We start from the raw sequence: 23,098 nt of genomic DNA, 5'->3' as shown, positions 1-23,098 counted from the left end.
GACGTCGTACTTCGTAATTTTGCTCTGTGCCAAAGTTTATGTCGTAGCTACTTGTGAATGGACAGCCGAACGCCAAAGAAGACGTCATAAGCTACCGATGTGGATTTCACTTTACATATTCCTAATACCCTCGTGGCTGATTTGTTCACAGACACAATGCTTTAGTGTGCGATGATGTTACATTACTATGTGTAATTTTATAACTGAAAGTATTATGTCAATTAGATGAACGGCTACGCGACAGATGACCGGGGTTTAATTTCCAGCAGGGTACAACGTCCAGGGCTTACTCAGCTTCCTAAGAAAATGGCTCCGGGGGTCTTTAATAACGTAAATTAAGGACGTCCCGCTACAAGCCGAGTAAGCGCTTGGGGGGAGAGCTGTATAGCTCCTACTCATTCTTAACCTCGGCACTAGATAGGGATGAGTAGTCAGCGTCACGCCCCGGCCGTGCTTTACCCCAGGGGAAAGGACCCCGGTACCCATTGGACAGGAGGCTGGGTGGGCTCCAGAGTCGGTCTGGACGCAGAGGTTAGATGAAAAATCCTCTGGCCCCGTCGGGTATCGAACTTCGGTTTCCAGTCGGTGGTCAGTCACTATATTGGCTGAACTTCACTACTCTACCGGGGGTCTTTACCCGGGGTAAAGGGCTAGAGCGTGATAAAGAACACTGAACATCCACCGCCATCAAGTGCCAAGGTTGAGGCTGAGCAGTCCTTACCTCCGCTCGCCAAATAGCCTGTGCTTTCACGGTGTAATGCTCAAAAACAAGGGAGACGTTTGTCTTAAAGTGTAGATGTAATGGAAAGAAATGTCTTCTTGCTTTTAGTTGGAGGTTATCCACATGAATAACTAAAAGAAATTATTGTACCGTCGGATTAAGCACATCTACGGTGTTAAACACAAAAAAGTGACCTTTGGTTTTGGTAGTTACCATATCAGAATACCATTTTGTACCATACCAAAGTTCGTGTGAAACCACTGAATGAAACAAGGAAAATTGTCTCTAGGATACAAAAGTTCAAAAGAGAAAACAGGTTGCAAATGGCTGTGTGGAACGAGTCTCGGAAGAGTGGTCAGTTAGCACTAGAACAGGAATGTCCTTGGATCCGAGAAAGCTGCCTTTCCAGATACACAGACCTAATTATTAATTTCGAAGAGTGCACATTAATAAACGATTCTGTATTTTGAGGGTCAGTCAGAACAGCAGCGAAGATGTTCCACAAAAACAAAATTTTTAATATTTTCCGTATCCCAGTAAAATTAGAAACCAGAAACACGAAACGATGAAGAATGTTACAAGGTTGAATATAATCCAAAATTACACGATAATTAAATGTTTTGTAATTCATGAGATAATTCATTGTAAGCACATTATACTGAATGCCTAAGACAGTGTATTAGATGTAATGCTTAAACCTTCACCGATTTTCACTTTATGGGAGGAAACAATATTTTAAGGCGTCCTTGAATGTAGGTATGCCGAAAGAATACCTTATTAATTTCCATAGATGGTGATGCGCTCTACCCACATTACTTTTGGACGTTTCTGGGTGTGCAAGTTTCAATTGCACCAGATGACCCATCATGTGTTTACTTGCTGAGTTGGCAGAATGGATGCCAGCTTTTCTACTCCCACTGATATAACTGCCGGTGCCAGGGGATGTACAGGAACTCACTAATGATTCCAACAGACGTCCACCAGGACGATTGCTGGTTCCTCTTCCCTACCTGCTATCTTTGGCGTCATTTAACTTCGATGTAAAAAAAAATCAGAAGCGTCCAAATTGCTAGCAGAGGGCGACGCATCGAGAAACAAATCAAATTCAAAGTAGCCAGTGAACAGGAAACATTGTTGTGCCTGTGCTATCAGTTTGTCTGTGACTTTGTTAAACTACTTACGTTCGTGATCAATGAAACGTGAGTACATCTTGTGTTATGAAAGTTAAAATAGTAATATTATTTATAAAAGAAATTTACATATAATGAAATTATTTTTTAATGTAAGTTGTCATTTAATACAAGTAGCATAATTTTATCTGGTTTTCGTATGGGTGTGGAACTAGGTCTCTCATCCTGGAGGAAGAACATAGACTATGATTAATACAAGACGAATAATTTTCAAATTTATTGTCTTCAACTCCACTCATCCTTTATATCTATTTGACACTTTTTTGTTTGTTTGTGAAGCAGTGAATGGTCAAAGCGATATTTAAATATTTATGGTTAAGAATTCCAAGACTGATATTGTTCAAACATTTTACTACAGAGTTTGTGGAGATGATAGCGTGTATCAATATATTTATGAATGTGACTGGATAAAATTATTTTAAAGTAACGTCAGAAGGACACTGACAATCAGAGCTGAGAGTCTAGTCCAGTGACTCGCCACATATTCACGAGATGTCACAACGGAGATGTGCTTCCCCGCGCCCCTACATACGTATCCAGAGTGAATCTGGATACAAATGGAGTGAAACATGAAATTGTTTTTCAGTTTTGTCCGAGATCATTTACTGAGAGTTTGTCAGTCTTATTTAACACGTAGCGTAAAACTAAAAACTCTTATAGGCACAGAGCATCTATCTGTCCTCACGTCTTCCCACCCGTCCGAAAGTCCATTCTGTGTGTTATTTAATTTAATTTCTAAATACTGCATTGAATTTTTATTAAATGAAACGTACAGGACCCGATAAAAACGCGTTAAGAATTTGGGCTACAAAGACTCTCAGTTTACGTAAACTGCTTACAGGTAAAAATGACCGAAATGCCTATTAGTTATAGAAGTATTTTATTTCTAATTAGATAACTGCATAATCAAAATTATTCTTCAGAAGCTAATACTCAAGAACTTTCCCGCCTCTTATGGCACGCAAAGGTCCATTATGAATCTCACAAGAGCCAGCCACTAAACCCTGTCCTGTGACAGATGAATCTACTTGATACTCCTCCAAGCTAATTCTTTAAGACTGATTAAAACATCATCTTCGCATCTGTGCCTTTCTATCCAAGTTATCGACTTTCTTTCCAGTGACAACGAACAAACATATAAAACCCTGATCTTTTGTACTGACACAGCGACTTGGAAACAAACAAGGCGGTGGGAGGAGGGAATTATTGGCTCTGGTAAATCATAAGGTAGACAAAATAAGTCAGTTGATTTTCCAGGCTGTTTGCACTTGTGGAGTCTAAAAGCACGTGAGGATGAAAATGTATTTACAGCTTTCTCACAGCTCATTCGGTACACAGCGTAAATAACTGACACTACATTTCGTTAATAAGGTACGCCTTATTACTAGGCCGCTGCTCACGCCAGCTGCGCAATAGCTGTTCAGGTGCGAACATGGCGTATTTAAGAGAAGATTCGCGTGTTCATTCTCAAACATTACTTCGCATCGAATGCTACAATTTTTAAAGCATTTATCAAGAAAGTGCCGAATAAGACAACACAGCAACTGTTACAAGACGTATGTGAGACAAATGCTCATCTAGAGACAAAAATAGCTGAAATTACGGCCGTACAGATTTTAGGCAGTGAATCACCTGTAACAATGGGATACGGCTGAAAATAATTCAGCACTGCCACTGGCCTCATCTTTTCGTGCGTGAAGGGGTTCATGTGTAGTAAGCAGTTACGATTGCGTTTCTCATTATGAATGATTCTAAAAGCTCTTATTAGCCTACTCTATCCTTTAATTACGTTTTATCGTATCCTTATTAATGTCTGCGTAAACACAAATGGCAAAGCGTAATTATACGCGGTGTAGAAGTAACCTATAAGTAAGATGGGCGTCGAATCCTAAGTCCCGAATGATATCTTTGAACGACATAACCTTGGAAACACTTGTGAGCTCTTTTTCATATTCTGTGTCAAGAGCAACCTGGCACTGAATCAAACGGAAACCAGTATATAGAAAAATATCACTGAGAGTACTAAGAATGTCTTTTCTGGGTCATATTGTCTATTCGGCCGATTTTGGCCTTTTATTTTCCTGTTTAAACTAAAAATGAAGTTGGAAGTATACAAATTAGTGTATTTTCCATATATTTCAGATAAAAAAATTTAAGGCAGTGTTTATCAAACAAAAAATTGTAATGACCGTACTCCCCCCCCCCCCCAAATATTTTTATAGGCATAGTCAGGTTGAAGAAAAGTAAATATTTTTGTTCCGAACTGTATAAGGAATTATCATAAATGGGCGTAAAAACATCGATACTGTTATTTATTTGAAGTATAAAAATCAAACATGCTAAAATAAAATGTTAGGAAATGATTTAAAAAGTGAGCTCTCTAAGGATAATCCACAACGAGGAACTTCGTCATTGCAGGTCACATACTGCTCATACAGCAGCCGTCTCCTTAAATCAGGCTCTTCTTGTTATTTTATACACTTCTCGTAAATGAGTTTACTGACACAATTTTGACAGTTTTACAGTCAAATTGCGTTGAACATTGAGACTGATACAGAAACTACCTGTGTTCAGTAGTAGTGTAATCACTAGTCTCGAGTGAAAGTAAGTAGTCTGAGTAACAGACAGCGTCGTTAAATAAATAATAAATAAATATAGCACCAGTAGGTAAAATTTGTTGTTACGATTTATGAGAACTCAGGAAGTATGACACCAAAACTTTACTGAATGAATTAATGAATTAGGGAACATAAACTATCCTTGAATTGACCTTGAAGATCAGTACTCATGTATTTGGGATTCAGCACACAATTCACCCAATCGGTAATGATCTAAATTAATCAATTTATGACAGACTGTTCCACTAAAAATGTCATATTACTTCACTAAAGGAACGGATAGATGCCTTGGTTGTGGCATGGGATTCAGGGAATATCCTGGTACCCAATTGAGCGCTGAAAGCACTACAGAGCGTTCACTAATAAAGTTGAACGCAACTGTCGCTTCCCGGCTCCCGGCTAAAAACTCTATGACTCTCCGCCAGAAGCTACAAGGTATCCCTATATGACTCAAGTATCGCTTCATAAAAACAACTTACTTTTATTACAACAGCGGCTGCCTGGAGTCGGGAATTGACAGCTGCGTTCAACCTTATCAATGAAAGCGCTGTATATATTATGATAATTATAAAAATAGTTTACTCATACATAACAAACCATTGCGAATAGCTTAACTCTGAAATCTAAAACGCACCTAAAATCACGTCTTGTTAGAAATGACGCTGTAGCTTAAATAAATTCGTGGTGCTTGGTTACAGTTGTTGAAGAATGGGCATGATTACCCGCGTGAGAGCAAGGCTGCAGAGTATCAACACTCTAACGAAGATTGACCCACGCATCCAGGACGAGAAGACAGCACAAACAGGTGAGGACATCACCACAGTACGCTGTCACATTAATCTCTATTTGGCACGACGAACTTCGGGTGGTCGGTTTCCACGGACTGTCACTGCTATACGTCTCGCCAAATCATTAACATTAATTTTATGGGCTGTTTGTTACCAACGTATTATGAACAATCCGTCTGTAACTTGTAATTTTATTCGGAACAATTCTATAGATAATGTACCCACTAAAGTGATTTATAACCTGTGCCTGACATCATGTAGCTGAGTACTTCTTTAGAAATTGACAGAAATAAATTGTTCGCCTTTTATTGAAACCAAAGGCTTATTACCACAGCGTTCAGAAAAAAAATGTCACTTGTCAATATCCCAGGACAGTTGTTTCCGTCTACACTCTCGCACTGTGATTCTTTAGGAACAATTTTAATATTAACGATCGTGACGTCGTGTAGACTTAGATGTGGCTACTAACATTTTGAAGTAAGCTTAATAACCACTTAAATATTCACACGGCGTAACAATACAGAGGACCACAAACGACATGTTTACATCTGTAAGAACCTCAAATCTCACATAAATTTTAATATTATATTTCTATCTACGTCTATGACTCCAAAGTGGCCTCATCTCTCATGGTATCCAAATTAAAATTTTGTGTGCGTTTATCACCTCTACCATGCGCACTAAATGTTCCATTCTCGTTAATTTTAAGTTTCGAAAGCGTAGTTAAATAACACACGAGTCAGACACGAGTGGTACATTTGGAGTCAATAAATACGAGCAACAGGGAGTGACGCATACGATATCGCAATGAACGCATTTGGAAAGTACGCCTTCTGAGCTTCGCTACGTACCCGCATTTGTAAGTGCGCTTGCCTGTGTCTGGCACAAGCCACGCTGTTTGTTTTCTTTAGTAACTAGGAGGTGCTATCTATAATTAATGTTTTCATATTTCGAGTAGACGTCTGGCACGCTACGCAGATGGCCGCCCTGAATGACCGCGGCGTGAGTAGATCTTTGCTCCTGCCTACGTGGTCCGACCGAGTGACGTGGAAGTATGTAGCGCCGCGCTAAAATTACACGCAAGTCGCGTGGAACCGCTCACTTACCATTCACTGCTCTTCGGCTCGTCACTTAGTTTGCCACGTGAGAGTATGTTTCAGCGCACATTTGCACAAACTTTGCGCGCAGTATTACTGCAGGGAAATCTGGGACTTAAACCCAGGACAGTCTTTCGGCTTGTAGCATTTATTCCTGTAATATCCTTGCCGAAAAAGATACTTTTAGTCTTGGCGTCCATCTTCTATCGCGTTTAGTTTCCCAGGTAAATAAAAATGCTCAGAGAAACTCGAAGCTAAGTACACTTTTCGGAGTTTTTGCCCTTTCTAAAATCTGTTCCTTGTTTCAAATCATAAGCATGCCAAGTTTGGGGCAAATTGGTAGATCCCTTCTTGAGCTGTAAGCTAACATACAGTATTATTTTCCTTATAACTTGTTAGTAAATAAGGCTATTGTACATCGTTATCCCAATTACAGTTAGAGCTGGTCGATGTTGGTAATTATACATACTCTCGAATTCTGATGATAATTACTCGGTTCAAACCTTGGCATATGCGTTTTCAGATGTCAGTCTGTAGAAGGCATGTCAAATTAAAATCTACTATGAGCCGCTTGAAAAAGACATGACTATTCCGTGGTCATCACATCTAAAATCATAACGGCCTACTCTGAAGATATATTATTCATTCCTTGGTTTTTCTACAAACATATATAAACGTTAAATTCATTTGGAGCACCTTTCCCCTACAATTAATCGAAATAAGAACACCGGTACACAAGCAGTTAATTGACACACATTTGAAACCAAAGCTGATTAAAAGTGGGACTTTCTGGCAGCACATCGAGTATAATTCGAGAACAGAGTCCGAACGCATAAAAACACCGAAGAGGGTCGAGAGTTTGGCATGCCCGGTGTATAACGTTTAATGGTCGGTAGAACGTTGCAGACCCATTTTACCCCTGAGACAGCGCCCTTATACTCTGTTGATGAGAAACAGGGAGAGTAACAGACAACAATATAAAAATTTAACAACAGCTATTCCCGGGGATCATATCCTGACCCCAGTGTCTGAATATAAAACTGTTGGCTATAAACAAGAAGGCTATCCGCTTTATATTAATGGTTGACTAGACATCGTTACAAGATTCAGTTATTTAGGCCTATACTCTGAGTTCAGAAATCTCTGTAATACTGGCATCGAAAGGATAACGCAGTTTTATATAAAAATAAACAGTTTATGTATATCTGGCAAGTGTCCACATGGACATAAGATCTAAAAAAAGTTCACGGAAGGTGAGTGAACCAGATAACAAGTGTAGGAGGGGGTACACCTCACATTTACGACATCCGCCGCGGTTTTCTGATACAAAACAACCATCAACCATCAAAACCGGGCATCTGCTATAAACAATCCCAGAATAAACGCAAACAGTAGGTCTTTATTCCGAAAAATAGACATAAGAAACATAATACATGCAAAGTTGTAAGATGGCAAATTTCTTGTTACTTCCGACATCAGAAAGAGGACAGAAAGTCAAACAGCGGACTAAATCTCCCTTGGTGTCTTAACGGGCCCACAGAATATACGAAAACAAATACACGCCCCAAAAAGATGCATATACACATTCAATGAAAGAAATAAATACATTTTAATAAACTAAACCATTACATACTTGCTAAATTATCGGATCTAGTGTAAGTGTTAAGTGTAGACCACACTAGTTTCCCTTCGTAAACACAAAACACGGAGATCGATAACAAGGTTAATATTCTTTTTGGAACAAGCTGTAGTAACAACAATACAGCTAATATTGTGTATTATATTAAATAATTCTAATTGTAATTAATTTGAGCACAATAATTGGATTAAGGCCCGTGTGTCCTGAATGAATCTTTATTTATTCTGTTGGACTCATAATAAATAAAAGAGACCTATTCCATTTCAAGGCAAAATAAATGTTCCCTGTGTGTAATTATATCGCCGTGATTGTGCACAGGCGACGCTAAAGTAAAGCTCCACATTCTAGACCAGGTTCTTTTTAACCTTTTCCAGACACAGGACTACATTCACATTCTATAGCGTCAAGAAATTACCAGCATGTCGATTAATTACATTACTTAAAAACTTCTCTTGTTCGTCACTGAATACTGTTTATCAAATCGTTACGATTCACCTGGACTCAAACTCAGGCCTCTTGGGATTACAGTGTAGGCTTTCACGAAAAAATCGAATGAAACAGGGCACACTGGAGGGGTACGTCTAACTGAAGCTACTTTTGCTATGCCTGCACGTACAATGTTTTACAGTATGCCTGCTGTCCGTGGTTCTGCTGTTGCCGTACTTTGCACGGGGTCACGCCTCAGTGCTGGTGAGCAGTATGGGGATCGCATACTCCTGCCTCGTTCTGCCCATGGTCATCTCTGCCAACTACAAGTATTCCCTAAGTGGCTTCCGACCTATGGTTATCAATATCAAAGGTAAGAAATGATGTCCTAGTCCTTCCTGAGGAACGCTGATACTCCACGGGACAGCTCAGTTAGTGTAATGACTAGGCTACGGGTTATACGGCCTGGATTCCATTCCCGACAGCGCGGAATTGCTCTCCTCGCTACAAAACCCATCCAGCGTCCTATTCAGGAAGTCCCGGGGGTCCTACCTGGGAGGGAATGTGACTGAGACGTAAAGCTAACCACTCACCTCAATCCACTGCAGACGTTAAGAATGTGCGGAGCTATACCTCCACCTCCCTATATGTCTGCATGGCGTGGTGCGAAGTTAAGCATCAGGGACCAATTTGCCTTCCCTTTTACGTCGCAAAATAAACAATTTTAACTGATATACAAATTGTAAAGTTTCCTTCTCGAATTTATTGACAATAACATATTCTGATCTTATTAAATAAAAAATCTAAAGTTGTATCGAGCGTTAACACAATAAATATTTCCGTGAACGTCTCCTACTTACTTTTAGCACGCGAGATGAATAAGGTGCGTCATTTTTGCCTCGTGTATTACAGAATCTAGACGTAAAAGCTCATTACAGAAAAGAGAAAAATTTACACTTGTATATGACACATCTGATTCATGATTCAGAATATGAACCCACATAGAATAGTCAGAAAGGACTGGTGTATATGCCATAATGCTGCCTAAGAACAACTAATGGCACATAATGGAAGATGATACGTAATTATGGACTTGTAAATTTCTTTAACGTCAACTAACTTCAAACAGAGGCGAATCTCATCTTATTCTGATAAAGGCCTGTGTCGAAAGTCTGGGAATCGAATGTGGACTCCCCAAACATACCTCTAGGGGTTGACTAGCTGCAGATCGGTAGTCCTTGTTGAAAACAGCTCTTGATGATGCAGAGAACGAACTACGGGCACAAGAACCATCTCCAGGGTTCATATACAATTCTGGTCAGGGCGACAGAACAGGGTGGAGGGAAAGGGTGTCATGAAGAAGATAAGACAGCGCTAGAAGGATAATTAAAATGACAACTTATTTGGAAGACAATGTGCTACGACAAGTCCAGCGTTTCCAGTGGCAGTTTGACAAGATCACACAAGACAGCAACGTCGTGCTCATCCTGACCTGCAATGATGCATGTGATTTTGTGCGTGTCATATGTGGTCGTCCACTACGACCTATCTTCCGTGTCCAAGGCCAAAGGATTTGGGGGACGATATTAAATTGGGTGAGGTCGTACACGCTATTCCACGGTGAAGTCAACCAGTAACACATTGTGTTGAATGAATAGTAGTTTTTGCCGCTAAAAAATTCGCCTTTGCGGTAAGCATTTATACATCCTTTCCTCCAAGGTTATCAGCGGTCTGATCTGCTCCAATTCACAACTAATCAATAATGTTTTTCACGGGCAGTAGGACTCGACCAATCGCAAGAGTTTTACGTACACAGGGCAACAAAACAGAAACATATGAACATAAGTCTATGTCCTGAATGGGATTCGAACCCACAGTCCTAATGTTCAATATGATAAAACGCCATAAGTTTCAACGTGAATTATATAAAATTCAGTTTGTTTTGAAATTAAACATGGCGAATAATGAATGGAACCACCAAATAAACTGCTCGCTAATTACACTGACACTTAACTCCGCGCACACAACCGGAGCTTTAAAGATTTCCATGTCAGAAGATGATAAATGGCAGTACAGAAAAAAAGGTTCTGAAGGTCTGGGCCATTACAGTTTGTTAATCGCGAAGTAATTTTGGCACCTTACCGCACTGCCTCCCCCTTTCCATGTCTTCACGACGAAACAATTGCTCACTTATTAGCGTAAAAAACCTACGCCTTTATCTGCATGAGATTCAAGTAAAATATTACTGGACATAGCAAATACGAAAAGTATGTAACATCCCAGCGCAACATGCGATGATAATAAAACTCATCCACTAAAATCTCCATTCTGCTTCACCAAAAATTCTGAGATTCATTACAATATACCCTCTTATACATGATTTGTCCTTGTTAAAATTATTATCACACACGTATTAAAATTAGAGTGCAGCTCTAAATGACTCGATCTACGAATAAACAACGTTCAGGTTAAACATGTTTATAATAATAATGATAATGATGATAATAATACATGTAGCAAGTGTTAAAAATATGTTTTCCGGAAATAGCTTCTGCACTATATACCTTAGGGACAAGGTCTGTCTCGGGTACATGGAAGTACATACCCTATAAAGTGGTGAATAGATGGGATAATAATATTATTAATAATAACAGACTTCTTACAATTATTGCTAATTTAAATTATGATTAGTATCAGGTAATGTGGACCGCAGCTTTGCTCGTTAACATTCCCATTAAATATGCAGCGGACTGGGAATATGTCTGTTGCAAAGAAATGGCATATTCCTCCAAGATAAACACCAATCATAATACGCGACATCCTGGAGCACAAATGTGTACTTTCTTATTACACTTCTTGTATTAATCGAATACAACATCAATTTTCGTAAAAACCTGACAGGAATTGTAAACGAGCGCCGTTTACAACGTGCTCATTATGCAGGCATCAAAATTTTCAACAGTTTACCATCAAGTCTCACAAATTCACTTCACTCCCTTCTAAAAATTCATAGTCTCTAGCTGGTATTTGCAATAATATTGCGTTACACTTGTCTTAAGCTAAATTAAACAGCAACGAAAATTGTTCTTCAAGAAACGGAACATTTGCACAGTGACTGACAATTCTTCCTGAGAAATTTATATATAATTGAGTTTATTTCAATAAAAACACATGAACCACTAGGAAACATGCAAGCAGTGTCTCTGTGTTAAGTATTATGAAATATTCTCAACATTTTAGAAATAAAATTTCGAATAAATAAATTCCTCTCTGTTGGGAGAACAAATTGACGACTGAATCCCTGTATGACAACAAATTTCCACTTCATTATGTTCCAGGAACGCAACCTGGCATGATTGTCCCCCCCCCCCCCCCCCCAAGCCTGCCACCTGTTGTGACGACAGTTGGGGGCTGGGTTTCCCCCTCCCTCTTGGCAACAGAGCCAAATCAGTTGACGTCTTAAATATTTGGGTCACCCAAATACACTGGTAAAGAAATACTGTCAACATAAATTGAAAACATCTACGTCATTGCAACTTGGGTTACTGAATTGTTCGTTGCTTGCGCAAACTCACAAAGTAGCAAACAAAGTACGCCCTCTGGCTATAAACAACATAATTTTTCTGAGTTTCTACACGGACACACATTCTTTATTAAATTTGAAATGGGGGCTCACAATCATCCTTGTTCTTAGGCTACGCCTATAACATTACTGGCTTTAAAGCACGCGCCAGGCACTTGAAAAGGCACCAGAGGGCAGCCCTACTCGACCAGCGCAACACGCAAGATAGTTTTCTGTACAACAAACACACACGCACTTTTAACTTACTTGTCTTATCCCATATATGAAGTGAAATTTATGACGTCAAATACGTGTGTATTACACATTAAAAACTTGGAACAAACCGACCAAAATCGGTACGAAAATATTTATATTGTAACCAACAAAACCGTTATGCCTTTTTAAGCACCTTCAAACCCTCAAAACAATTAAAACGGCGCCTGTTCCAATTTTTATGTGAGACCAACGCCATTTAATACAGAGTTCAATGAATCGTAATTACTTGTTTCACATTAGCGGCATTTATAAAGCATTCTTTCAACTCGTCCATTGGCCTCCCCATTATAAGAACCATACTTTCTCCGGGAACATAAATCTTCAAACATTCTTTCAAATCCAGTATCGCATATCACATTTTCAGGTTGAAATACGTATGTTAATATTCATTTACAAATCTGTCCTAAATTAATCAAGCCCACTCTTCAGATGAGAGTTACAGCAACTGTTCTTTAATCCGACAAGGCCACGTCACCATGTGTCTGCGCCATTATGTCCTTAAAATTACAGGCGATAATTACTAAATGACCATAAAATCAATTAAGTAAACCGACTGGAAATATGTCATACTGATACATGCACTTCAATGCCAAAGTAAAATCTTAGCAAAGTCATTTCGTGTCATTATCAGCGTTCACTTAATACAACAGCAAAACATCTTCGTGGGTTGTAGGCTGGAATCCTCTGCAGATAACGCTAACCTGTCACAACCTTTCAGTCACAATCACACTAAGATTATTTAAATTATTAAAAGTGATACATGCAAACAGGGCATCATAGCGTCTCATTTTTGGTTTGCAACTATATATTTTGATATCGTACATTCAGTTTCAGCCATTAATATCATCACTGCTCTTTGCTGATTTACATAAATGAAAAAAATCCATTAGACTCTACCAATTAATAACATTCTATTGTTGTGAAACGTTAAAATATTCATACTAAACCAAACATGCAAAATATATAGATATATATAATTTTTCTCAAGTTCCTAACATCATTGAGTACTAATTACTAATGCAGCTTTATATTTGTGATATGCCATACAAGAATACATGTATTTTAAATATATTCCATGCATCCTAAAATTACCCAGATGACAATAGGATGTGGAATAAGTCATAATACATGTTACAAGTATCTGTTGAGCCATCAAAATTCACTATTTTGTTGCTATAATACCAATTAACTTAAATGCCCTCTATACGCTAAATTCAGTAAGTTTAGGACAGAAGGAAACATTTGATTTTATTACGATCAACTGTGTTACGAATGACAAACAAAAAGTTAAATTATGGGTTTCATTGTCTATCCTACAATGTTCTTTATACAATTTAATACTAGGACAACAGTTTAAAATATGCCAAAACCTCTCGTTATATAATCTCCTCCGACCTACTATTCAAAATAACAATTTTTAACATAAGAAATGAACAACATTACCTGTTCTCTCAAAACACAAGTACAATAACTGTTAATAAAAAGTTTTACATCACACAGCTAAAAGTATAGGAGTGTAACATATAAACAGCATTACAAAGGTCACTTGTACAATCTTAGAGGGTTACCCTGCTCTTGCATAATTTTGGAATAACATATATATGTTCTACAATGTTTTGTCCAAAAACTGTTTACTACATCCAATTCATTTTTGTTTCATCCTCAGCTAAATAAATTCAGTTCGTAAGATCCATTTCAACATTATTCTCCCATCTACAACTATAGGTCTTCAAGGTGTGACTAAAGGTTTCTCTCATTTCAGATAAATGTGATTTCATCATAAGACCTATCACAGCATTTGCATTGCACGTATATGCTCCTCTAGACAGAACAGAGAAGCTTTTTATGAAGATGACTAATATTTTCACAATGGTGAATCAAGTAAGTATTAAATTCTGTTAATTTTAAATTTCAACTTTGACTGAAATTATAAAATTTTGTATGCATTTCCCATCTACCTCACCTGTTCTATATAATCTTCCCAACCCATCCTCCTTGATCTGATCATTGTAATAACATCCGGTGAAGAGTATAAAAGATGCTGCCTTGTAATTCCACTTTTTTATTACCATCGTCGTGTTTAATCTCCGAACCCAATAAGTGAATTTTATTACCACAGTATCCAAAACAGGTTATAAATTTTAATAAAATACTACAAAGAATGGTCCTTCTCAGTCTTATATTAAAGTCTGTTTTTGAACGTTGTTAAACTTGTTGGCAAATCCTTTTCACTCCTTTGTTTAGTTGGTGTTTTTCATGCTGTGTGACCGAGTACTGGTTCCTGGACAACGAGTGACATGCCTCTACTCCCTCATGTTCTACAACGTCATTGCGTACTGCGTAGCGTACATAAAGGAACTCATTGAAAAAGAGGATTGGTCACCCTATGTGACAATGACCGAGCATTCCAATATCAAGCACCTTGCCATGTCAGCGACGAAGATTGTGTTGGAGTGGACGAAGGCAGTTACCTTCATCATCACTGTTGTTTTCATGCTACTAGTTTTTGGGCTGGAGCAGGGCCTGGAGCACTATCATCCCACATCACTCTACACTGCAATCACATGGTTCTATTACATGGCCACCGAGAAGGTTTTCGTTGATATCTTTCCTTCCCTCCTCCTCTTCCTACAACTTAACATCCTGGAATCTCTGGAGTCGCTGTGGGCTCCGGTCATACTCCGAACATTTACCATTATCATAACCCTACTTCTTTCAATTCCTCTTATTGTATATGGACAATACCGCTTTGTCATTACAGTACTGTATCTCAATGCTTTCCTACGAACTAAAGAGATGGTACTCAATAGTTTAAAAACCCTCAATAATGAGCGTGCTGTTCTCAACCAGTACCGTTACGCTACATCAGATGAGTTAGCTGCCTTTGATGATGTGTGTGCAGTCTGCTTAAGTCCCATGCGATTGGCTCGTATTACTCCTTGTCATCACATATTCCACGGTGATTGCCTTCGTCAGTGTCTTAAAGCTTCCGATAACTGTCCCATTTGCAAACGCGAACTTAAATTTGATTAAGTCCCAACTTGTAAAACATCAGTCAGAATGAGTAATTGATGTATTAAAATCAAATGCAATGGTCCAAATAATATGTCTGGCATATCGCATGTAACATGTAAGAATGATTTATAAATATTATTATTTAAAATAAGTATACATTTCAAAAGCACTTTTCTTTTCATTTTTCGTAAACGAACTAAACAAGCTGACAACTGTCTGTGATGGTTATGTTGTAAAATTTCAACAGTATGGCAGTCACAGCAAACTCGTGCCACTTAAGTTCCAGGGTTGTAATATTCAGGTTTGTTGATAGACAACAGCAAAACTGACGGAACCAATTACCCCATTTGTACTGGCAGGTTTTAAATTTATCCTGAGAATTAAAAGAAAGGAGGGGTTATTTTTATATCTCCTATGCAGCATACAGCAAACTGATTCCTTCTAGTGTACTTGTGTTTAAAATCTATGGAGCAACAAGATTTCACACTCCAAAAAATGTGTACCTCCCATAGTGCAAGAGTTACATTCCTAGACAATTTTCTAAGCACCTCTGCCCAGCAGAAGTCAATGTGATACAGGGGGATCGGGGTAGATCTCTGTGATGAGTTTAGAATAAATTTTGTCCTTGAATATGCATTTCTTGGTCCCAGCAATCACAAAGGAAGACATGTCAAATTGAGACAAATATTAGGGCAGTGTCAACAAAGACCTCTGCGGCATTAATGTTGTTAGACTGTAAGTTCTTATTTCAATTTTTCATGTTAAATATGCTTTTGCACCATGGGAGCTATGCATGAACTTAATATTTACCCTTTCAAAAAAGGAGAGTAAACTACTCACACACTTTTTGTTTAGAAGTATCATTTCATATCTGTTATCAGACTTTGGTACAGCCGCAATTCCTTTCATATCTTGTGAAAGAAGCAAGTGCAATAAACAATTTTACTTCTGCAACTTTTTCATATGTGAGCCTCCAAAAACACAAAACATGACATTTAAACTTACATTGCTCTAGTGTACAAAAGCATAAAATGCGTGAGACTTCTGTTGTAATCTTTCCTTACAATATTATGACATAGAATGCTGTTTAATTATTGCCATGTCTTAACTTTTAATTGCATCTTATGTTACCTACAAAGCACATGTGAACATTATTTGGTTGCAGCACCCAACCTTATTGTAACTCTAAATAAAATACAGCAGGGTTGGTTACTTGTACAGAGCAATATAAATAGGTACTTTTTAATATACATTATTTGAATACTCAAGAAGTTAATTTCATATTTAGTAGTCATTATCTCAAAATGTCAGAAAAAATATGAATCTTACAATATCCTTGGCTAAAACTTTTGGCTGCAATCAATGTCTGACATAATCAATATTCATTTAAATATACCTAAAAAGCATTTCAGTCTTCATGTAAAGTGTTAATATATGTTACATTATTTTATGGTCAAGATATTAGATTCTTGAATACTGTTACAAAATTACCTAGAACTACCCATAATATAAAACAACTTACCTGTACTCTTTATCATAGTATTATTATAAATGGCTGATTAAATTAAGTTGGTTATGATGATAGTCTGGGCATAAAAACATCAAATTTCATATTGCTATAATGTTGTGTGTTTGATTTAAATTTAATCACTATCAAGTATGGTAGCAGTGGTAACTGCTGTATTAATTTAAATCAATTAGTAATTTTCCTTTAATTAAAACATGACACACTTGCATCTGCACTCATCAGTCAAGTAGTGACACGCTACACATTTATTTTGCCTGATATATAAAATAAAGTCAAAATATTTTAGATATAATTACATTATGTGTTCTCACTTCATGATGACCTCTTACAATTAATTACCAACATTAAATTAAATCAATAAGGTATCATGTATATATTTAATACCCTGCTCCATTCTGTAAATATAGTTCAATGCACAGAAAGTTAGTATAAAATTGAAGATGGCTGTCTTCTATAACCTAAAATTATTGAAATCATCTACGCCACTGTGAACAGACCAGTTGTAGCCATTATTCCAAGATTATGCAGAGCCTGGTAACCTGCTAAGATTGTGCAAGTGACTTTTGTAATGCTGTTTATATGTTACACTGCTGTACTCTTCACTGTGATGGAAACTTTATATTATACAGTATTCAAAACACAAAAGAAGAATCAATGAAATGGGCTGTATATAAACTATTGGTACTGTGCAACGTGTAATGAAGTTCTTGTGTATGTCTTTAGAGATGTCAATTGTTGCTTTTAAGTCTTTTATACTGTAAATCCATGTTATTTTATTACTAATGTATGTTTAATGCATATATATTAAATATAATTTAATTATAAAATATATACAAATATCTAAAGCACCAACTCTCTGAACACCTTGTTTGCCTTCCAGTCCGCTTTCATGTAAGAAAATTATGAGGAACTATACTATCAAAAATGATGACAAAGAAGGAATAAGAATGCTTTTAAAATTACCTGGAAAATACCCATATCCTTTTATTCCATTCATTTCTGAAAACAGAATAAAGCAACAAAAAATTCCGAATTACTTATAAGAATCTTAACAGAGTGTTATTCACATCTCATTAAAAATATCATCACAGAGTACATATAAAATAGACTTTCAATTAACTTGATGAAAAATGAACAAGTGATTAATGATGAAAATACATAGAAGAATTTTTGGGAGATTCAAATGAAGTTTGTGTGAAAAGTTTTCAGTAATGATTAAGAATCACTGTTTGTATAGAAGTAGGAAATTACAAAGGCAGAATTATTAACACAACCAATTCATTTGAAAGATTTCGAATCAACAATAGCTCTGACGATCGGCATGAAACTTGTGCTCTGGGCAATTAAGAATGCCTCTGCATATAAAACAATAAACAAAGAACTAAATTTAATTCTCTTACTGTCAAGCTGGTACCATTCATCAGCAATTCCCCAGTTGAGATAATTAAAAGACAATATACTTCTTTAAGGGTGCAACAGGTTGTTTGATGACCAAGTAATAACCTAGTAAATAAATCTAAAGGAAAATATCAAGCTTTACCAATCATCCACCAAACATGTACAATTTTGAAACTATTGCCAATATAATTTTCACTTGAAGTAAAATAAAGTTTCCATGTGCCTAATTCTTAAAAATGCCTAGGCATTCTACACATTTTATGGGAGGAATCTGTGAACTATGCTTTTTGTTCTGTGTTAAGTTATGTATCATCATTCTTAAGCAAAATTAAGTTAACAAGCCAGAACCCATTCCCAATACCGACATTGGTAGATATTAACTAATATCCCCAGTCCCTTCCAACCGCACACTATGGCCTGACAAGTGATGGTCCAAACTGGGAATTCTCAAGATAGAAAAGTGTTTCGAACTTATACTTATGTACTTCCCATCTCAATTAACTCAAAGGAATCTTATGCAATTTGTATACAATAATGAAATAACAAACAATCTTTCATGAATTTAAATAAAAATTACCATTTTTGCATAAATGCGCTGCAATTACAGACTAAAGACTCTGTCCGAAACAGTGGGTTCCTTAAATTACAAAGTATGATGACATTATTTCAAGCATAAGCATCAAGAAGTACAGAAAAAGGATACTCCAGAAATAAGACACACAAGAATGTTGTGATATGACATTTATAACCACAGAGATACAACTGACTGCACACATGCAGACATCGTAAAATTATTTTTCTACGTGATCATCACACCTGCTGAACTACATGTGCCACTAGGAAACTTCACTAAGATATCCTGGTTATGAGCCTGTAACTAAGTCATCACTGCTGCAGAAACATCATAATTCACAAATCACTGCCATTTCAGGGCCAAAGCAATGAAAGTTTCAGGGTATCAAGTCACGACTGCTGGAACACATCCCACTCATACTGCTGGAACCACCAGCCCTGATAAATCTGTATCGGTGTTTTGCGATTTGCATGCAGAAAACAAATCACATTTCTCACATCTATGTTTGTCCAGCTTTCCAATGTCACTACCATTTTGGTCTGGATGTTACTAGTGCATACACAGACTTAGCGCAATCTTCCTGCTGTTCAAATATTTGCATCCTTCCAACAACTGCCAGCAAAACACTTCTACTTGTGTGCCTGTCTGTAGTTTTCTTTTTTGTAACAACCCTCACATTATTCATAACTGGTGTTATTTTCCAAAAGAATAAATTACTCAGAAATAAAAGTACTGTAAGTGTAATAACCAAATATATTTCATACACTGTCCATCCAATCTGAATATTAGTTTCTAAAACAATGAAAATCCTTACTTAGAGACCAACGTCAACTACCATTTCTTCGAAACGTCCGTGAATTCCCCATCTGGACTATCATATCCTTTGATCGGAGGTGTTTGAACTGGTCCACGAACAATGAAAGGAATCTGTGTAGGATTGATCTATAACAAAAACCATAACTGGACTGAGGCCTTCTGGGTTGGTGTGCCATGCAGTCCTTTGGTTGTATACAAACATTTTGGAAGAATATGCTGCCTCAGTCTTCAAGGCTGAAGTGATGCTATATGACTAGGAAGTTTCGAAAACAATAAAATAATGTGCCAAACACTCACTAAAATATACAAATCCACATAACAAAGTTATTTTGCATGAAATTACAGGATGTCCATCATTACAGTTTTAATCAAATAAGTTCTTGTCTTTTGACAATACTTACAGGAAGGGCATGAATTAGGGACAACATAAAATACAGGATTGTTTAACACATCTCCTCAGTACTGTCGATAGTTGAAAAAAAGGATGTATTTCATTATGCTGACAGCCAAATTACCTGAATTGCAGCCTCATACAACTCCTCTGATTCCTGATGAAGCTCGTCAAGAGCTTTCTGTTGTGCAAATATAAGTCTGTCAATCATCTGCGTGTCCTTCAAGTGCTGTTTTTGCTTGTAAGTAGCCCATTTCTTAAGTAATACTGCACGCTCATCTTCCATTTCAGGTGTCAAGGTTGGTACTTCCCTTTCTCGCTCTCTAAAAGGAAGTGTTCAACCATCAGGTATCTTAAAGTTGTAATATACACACACACATAGTCATAATAGCCAGATTCAGACTACAAGGAATTTTAGAGTATTTATACACACACAGTGACCTAAGTCCAATTATAATGTGTTACACACTGACATTCATGCCAACCTTTTGGGTCTATCAATTCCAATTGTTTTAATGTGTGACACCACACTAGATAAAATTAATTCCATGCTCAAACGGCTGATTTCTCAAGAATACGTTATTGCATTCATTCACTGTGATAGCTTGCAATGTGTTACATTTTGTAGAACACAACTTACTTTTTTCTATCCATGAATTCCAATGGGACTTCAAGTTCATCTATAGGTTTCAGCTGCCTAGCATTCTTTTCAAGACGACGGATCTGCTTTTCCAGTCTTTTCTTCTTTCTTTCTTCTCTATGCTTTATAACAGCAGGATCTATTCGTTTCTTCTTCTTCAAAGGTTCTGCACTACAGTAAAGAATAACAATAAATAAAGATCAAAGTAATAATGTTTCTTTCAGCACTTGTTATCTGTATTGTCTTGCATACATCACAGATAAATTAAGCATGAGAAAATACATATGTATGCTATGTTCTGACACTCATATTAAACATAAATGTTTTCCATAAGACTAGAGGCCATAGTATAAATTCCTTTCTTTCTGTATGACTTACCTGTACGATGCATAAAAGCAATTTGTGAGAGGCATCACTACTATATAGTACATCCAAGAGATCTTAATTAAAATGATTTATACCTGTTTTAACATATTATCAAATGTGTGTTGATATAATGAATTTAAATTAAAGAAACTGTACTTACTACAGGCATGTAGTAGCTTTAAATAAAAGTGGATTGATACTGGTGCTGATTAATCTTGTAGAAGTGATATGACTTCTGACATCAGAAATACAAAGCCTGGAAAACGAAAGGATAGTTAATTAAGAGTAGAAAAATTAATGTTTCAAGATTTTTAAAAATATGAGATATGACATGTCAGTCAGCAATGACCGACTATGGTTCGATAACCAAAGTCCAATTCCTCACATGGATTATGATCCTTCTCTTCATCATAATGTCCAAACAGCTCTGAAGATCACCTAGCCTGCATCAAATGTATACTATGGTCACCTTTCCTGAGGGTAGAGCAGCTTCTAGAGTAACATGTTGGTAACTTGCACTAGACAAAAGCTTGACCTCCAAACTCAGACATATGTTCAAGGCACTGTACTTAGCACTTCACAGACTGAGAGATAAAGAGGCAGTTTTACTCATCCACTCACCAATACTACTTGTGCTGAAATACATGGGGCAACCTTTTATTATTTTCAAACATAACCTAAAATAAACAGTAATACACTAACCTAGAAAGTGCTGTAATCAGTCCTGCTCGAATCATTGCCTTCTGCTTATGGCACCGCTTTGTAGTTTCGAATTTGTCGTTTCAATCAATAATGCACATTAAGCGAAGAGATAAGTTCTTTTGTACATTTAACTCGTAAGCAACTACCGACAAATTCCATACAAAATGCCTCAACGTCAAGACCTTCGAACATATCAGAAATTTTCCATACAACGTTTCACGGTAAAACAAGGAACCATGGACTACAAACTACTCGACGTTATCAACTCTCTCACGAGATGTCGACGTAGGTCTAGGTTACGACAGAACTGAGAGCCCGAGTGATTATCAGCGGAACCAGTGATGCTGAAGATCACTTGTCCGGAATTGTATTATACTACGTAGATTTGACATTTTACGAAAACAAAGTTGTCTTCTCATGATCACTAAATTCTTGGAATATGTCCATCGGCTGAGTTTTTAAAATGAACACTACGTTTCGGAAGCTGGACCTACCGTCCACAGGTTAAAAATCGGTTGGGGAGGGGGACATTATTCAGTTGGATCCGATAGAAAGGGTTTCATTCAACTGGACAACGTAGTATTCTTTTTGAAAAAACAGACGATAGACGTAGTTCAAGAATTTAGTGATTCCGATTGTAACACACCATCGTCAGTGCCGTTTAAAATCGAAAGTGTCCCAAGTCCCATGCTAATTATACGTTTTAATTAACTTGAAGACTTACCCTACCTGTTCATTCTATTATCTATTATACGGCGCTATTTGTTCAAAATATGCGGCAATTGGACACAGTAATTATGATGATTATTATTATTTTATTTATTCACCATTATTATTATGTTTTTTGTGTATTAACTTTCTCCACAGTCATATAACTTGATTGTTGTTATTTTCTTATATTCATTATTTTGTTCTTCTCTTGTGCTGTATCTGTAATTGGCCTTCTGGCTGTTTTTGCACCATACTAATAGTAAAGAACTGAATTATTGGCCTAATGAAGGACAGGAATGGGATTTGGCCAAGTGTTGTGACCGAGGGTAAGCACAAAGTTACATGTCAACAGGCAAAGCATGAAGATCATTGGACTGTTGACCGAAGAATATAACTTCACTTTTCTTAAGCCGAAACACTTTCTTTTGTTTCATTCATTATGTTTCACGTAAAGGACGTCGCGTTTATTGTAGCAGACAATACTGTCGTGTTGGAGACAACACGACCCCAAGCCTTCCTCTGGTTCCTTCTCGACTTTATAAGTCACGACGCTGATAATTAAAACCTTCATTCACCGTGACATTTTATACCTGCACCAAAGAAACGCTACACAGCCTAATTTAATGTACAATTCACACAA

At 37.1% G+C, this 23,098-nt stretch overlaps 3 protein-coding genes across 5 annotated transcripts in view; 1 reads left to right on the top strand and 2 right to left on the bottom strand.

The window, feature by feature from the left end:
- Positions 1–9,777, bottom strand: part of LOC110831429 (neuroparsin-A) — a 30,883-nt gene extending 21,106 nt beyond the window's left edge. The window contains exon 1 of the mRNA XM_022067413.2: positions 9,684–9,777. The gene's annotated coding sequence lies outside the window, so the exon portion shown is untranslated. The remainder of the gene's footprint in view (positions 1–9,683) is intronic.
- On the top strand, positions 1,764–17,687 carry LOC110831427 (uncharacterized). The gene is made up of 5 exons (XM_022067408.2): positions 1,764–1,920; positions 5,228–5,334; positions 8,682–8,852; positions 14,080–14,198; positions 14,562–17,687. The coding sequence occupies exons 2-5, from the start codon at positions 5,238–5,240 to the stop codon at positions 15,348–15,350; spliced, it is 1,176 nt and encodes a 391-aa protein (XP_021923100.1). The 5' UTR covers positions 1,764–1,920; positions 5,228–5,237; the 3' UTR covers positions 15,351–17,687.
- mRpL40 (mitochondrial ribosomal protein L40) lies at positions 16,419–22,002 on the bottom strand. Of its 3 annotated transcripts, XM_022067411.2 has the most exons (6): positions 21,748–22,002; positions 21,206–21,301; positions 20,680–20,850; positions 20,164–20,362; positions 19,647–19,774; positions 16,419–17,859 (listed from the first exon to the last, which is right to left on the bottom strand). In XM_022067411.2, exons 1-5 carry the CDS (start codon positions 21,780–21,782, stop codon positions 19,664–19,666), a joined length of 612 nt encoding a protein of 203 aa, XP_021923103.1. In that variant the 5' UTR covers positions 21,783–22,002; the 3' UTR covers positions 16,419–17,859; positions 19,647–19,663. The 3 variants fall into 3 exon arrangements, with proteins under 3 accessions (XP_021923103.1, XP_021923102.1, XP_021923104.1); XM_022067410.2 differs by lacking the exon at positions 16,419–17,859 and having other exon boundaries at positions 18,985–19,774; XM_022067412.2 differs by lacking the exons at positions 16,419–17,859; positions 21,748–22,002 and adding an exon at positions 21,431–21,649 and having other exon boundaries at positions 18,985–19,774.
- Between the last annotated feature and the right edge of the window lie 1,096 nt (positions 22,003–23,098).

The sequence above is a fragment of the Zootermopsis nevadensis genome, unplaced genomic scaffold (assembly GCF_977971745.1).
Source record: "Zootermopsis nevadensis isolate Lab colony 2312 unplaced genomic scaffold, Znev_1.0 Znev_ptg000029l, whole genome shotgun sequence".
Lineage (NCBI taxonomy): Eukaryota > Metazoa > Arthropoda > Insecta > Blattodea > Termopsidae > Zootermopsis > Zootermopsis nevadensis.
This window is presented reverse-complemented; position numbering and strand designations above follow the sequence as displayed.

What these genes read in the sequence shown, in the direction of transcription:
- LOC110831427 (XM_022067408.2), top strand. Translation starts at nt 5,238, where the DNA reads ATGGGCATGATTACCCGCGTGAGAGCAAGGCTGCAGAGTATCAACACT. An exon ending in TATGGTTATCAATATCAAAG is followed by an intron (nt 8,853 to 14,079) that starts GTAAGAAATGAT and finishes CTCTCATTTCAG; the next exon opens with ATAAATGTGATTTCATCATA. An exon ending in TTTTCACAATGGTGAATCAA is followed by an intron (nt 14,199 to 14,561) that starts GTAAGTATTAAA and finishes TCCTTTGTTTAG; the next exon opens with TTGGTGTTTTTCATGCTGTG.
- mRpL40 (XM_022067411.2), bottom strand. Translation starts at nt 21,782, where the DNA reads ATGATTCGAGCAGGACTGATTACAGCACTTTCTAG. An exon ending in GAATTCATGGATAGAAAAAA is followed by an intron (nt 20,363 to 20,679) that starts GTAAGTTGTGTT and finishes ACTTCCTTTTAG; the next exon opens with AGAGCGAGAAAGGGAAGTAC. An exon ending in TGTATGAGGCTGCAATTCAG is followed by an intron (nt 19,775 to 20,163) that starts GTAATTTGGCTG and finishes TTTTTGTTATAG; the next exon opens with ATCAATCCTACACAGATTCC.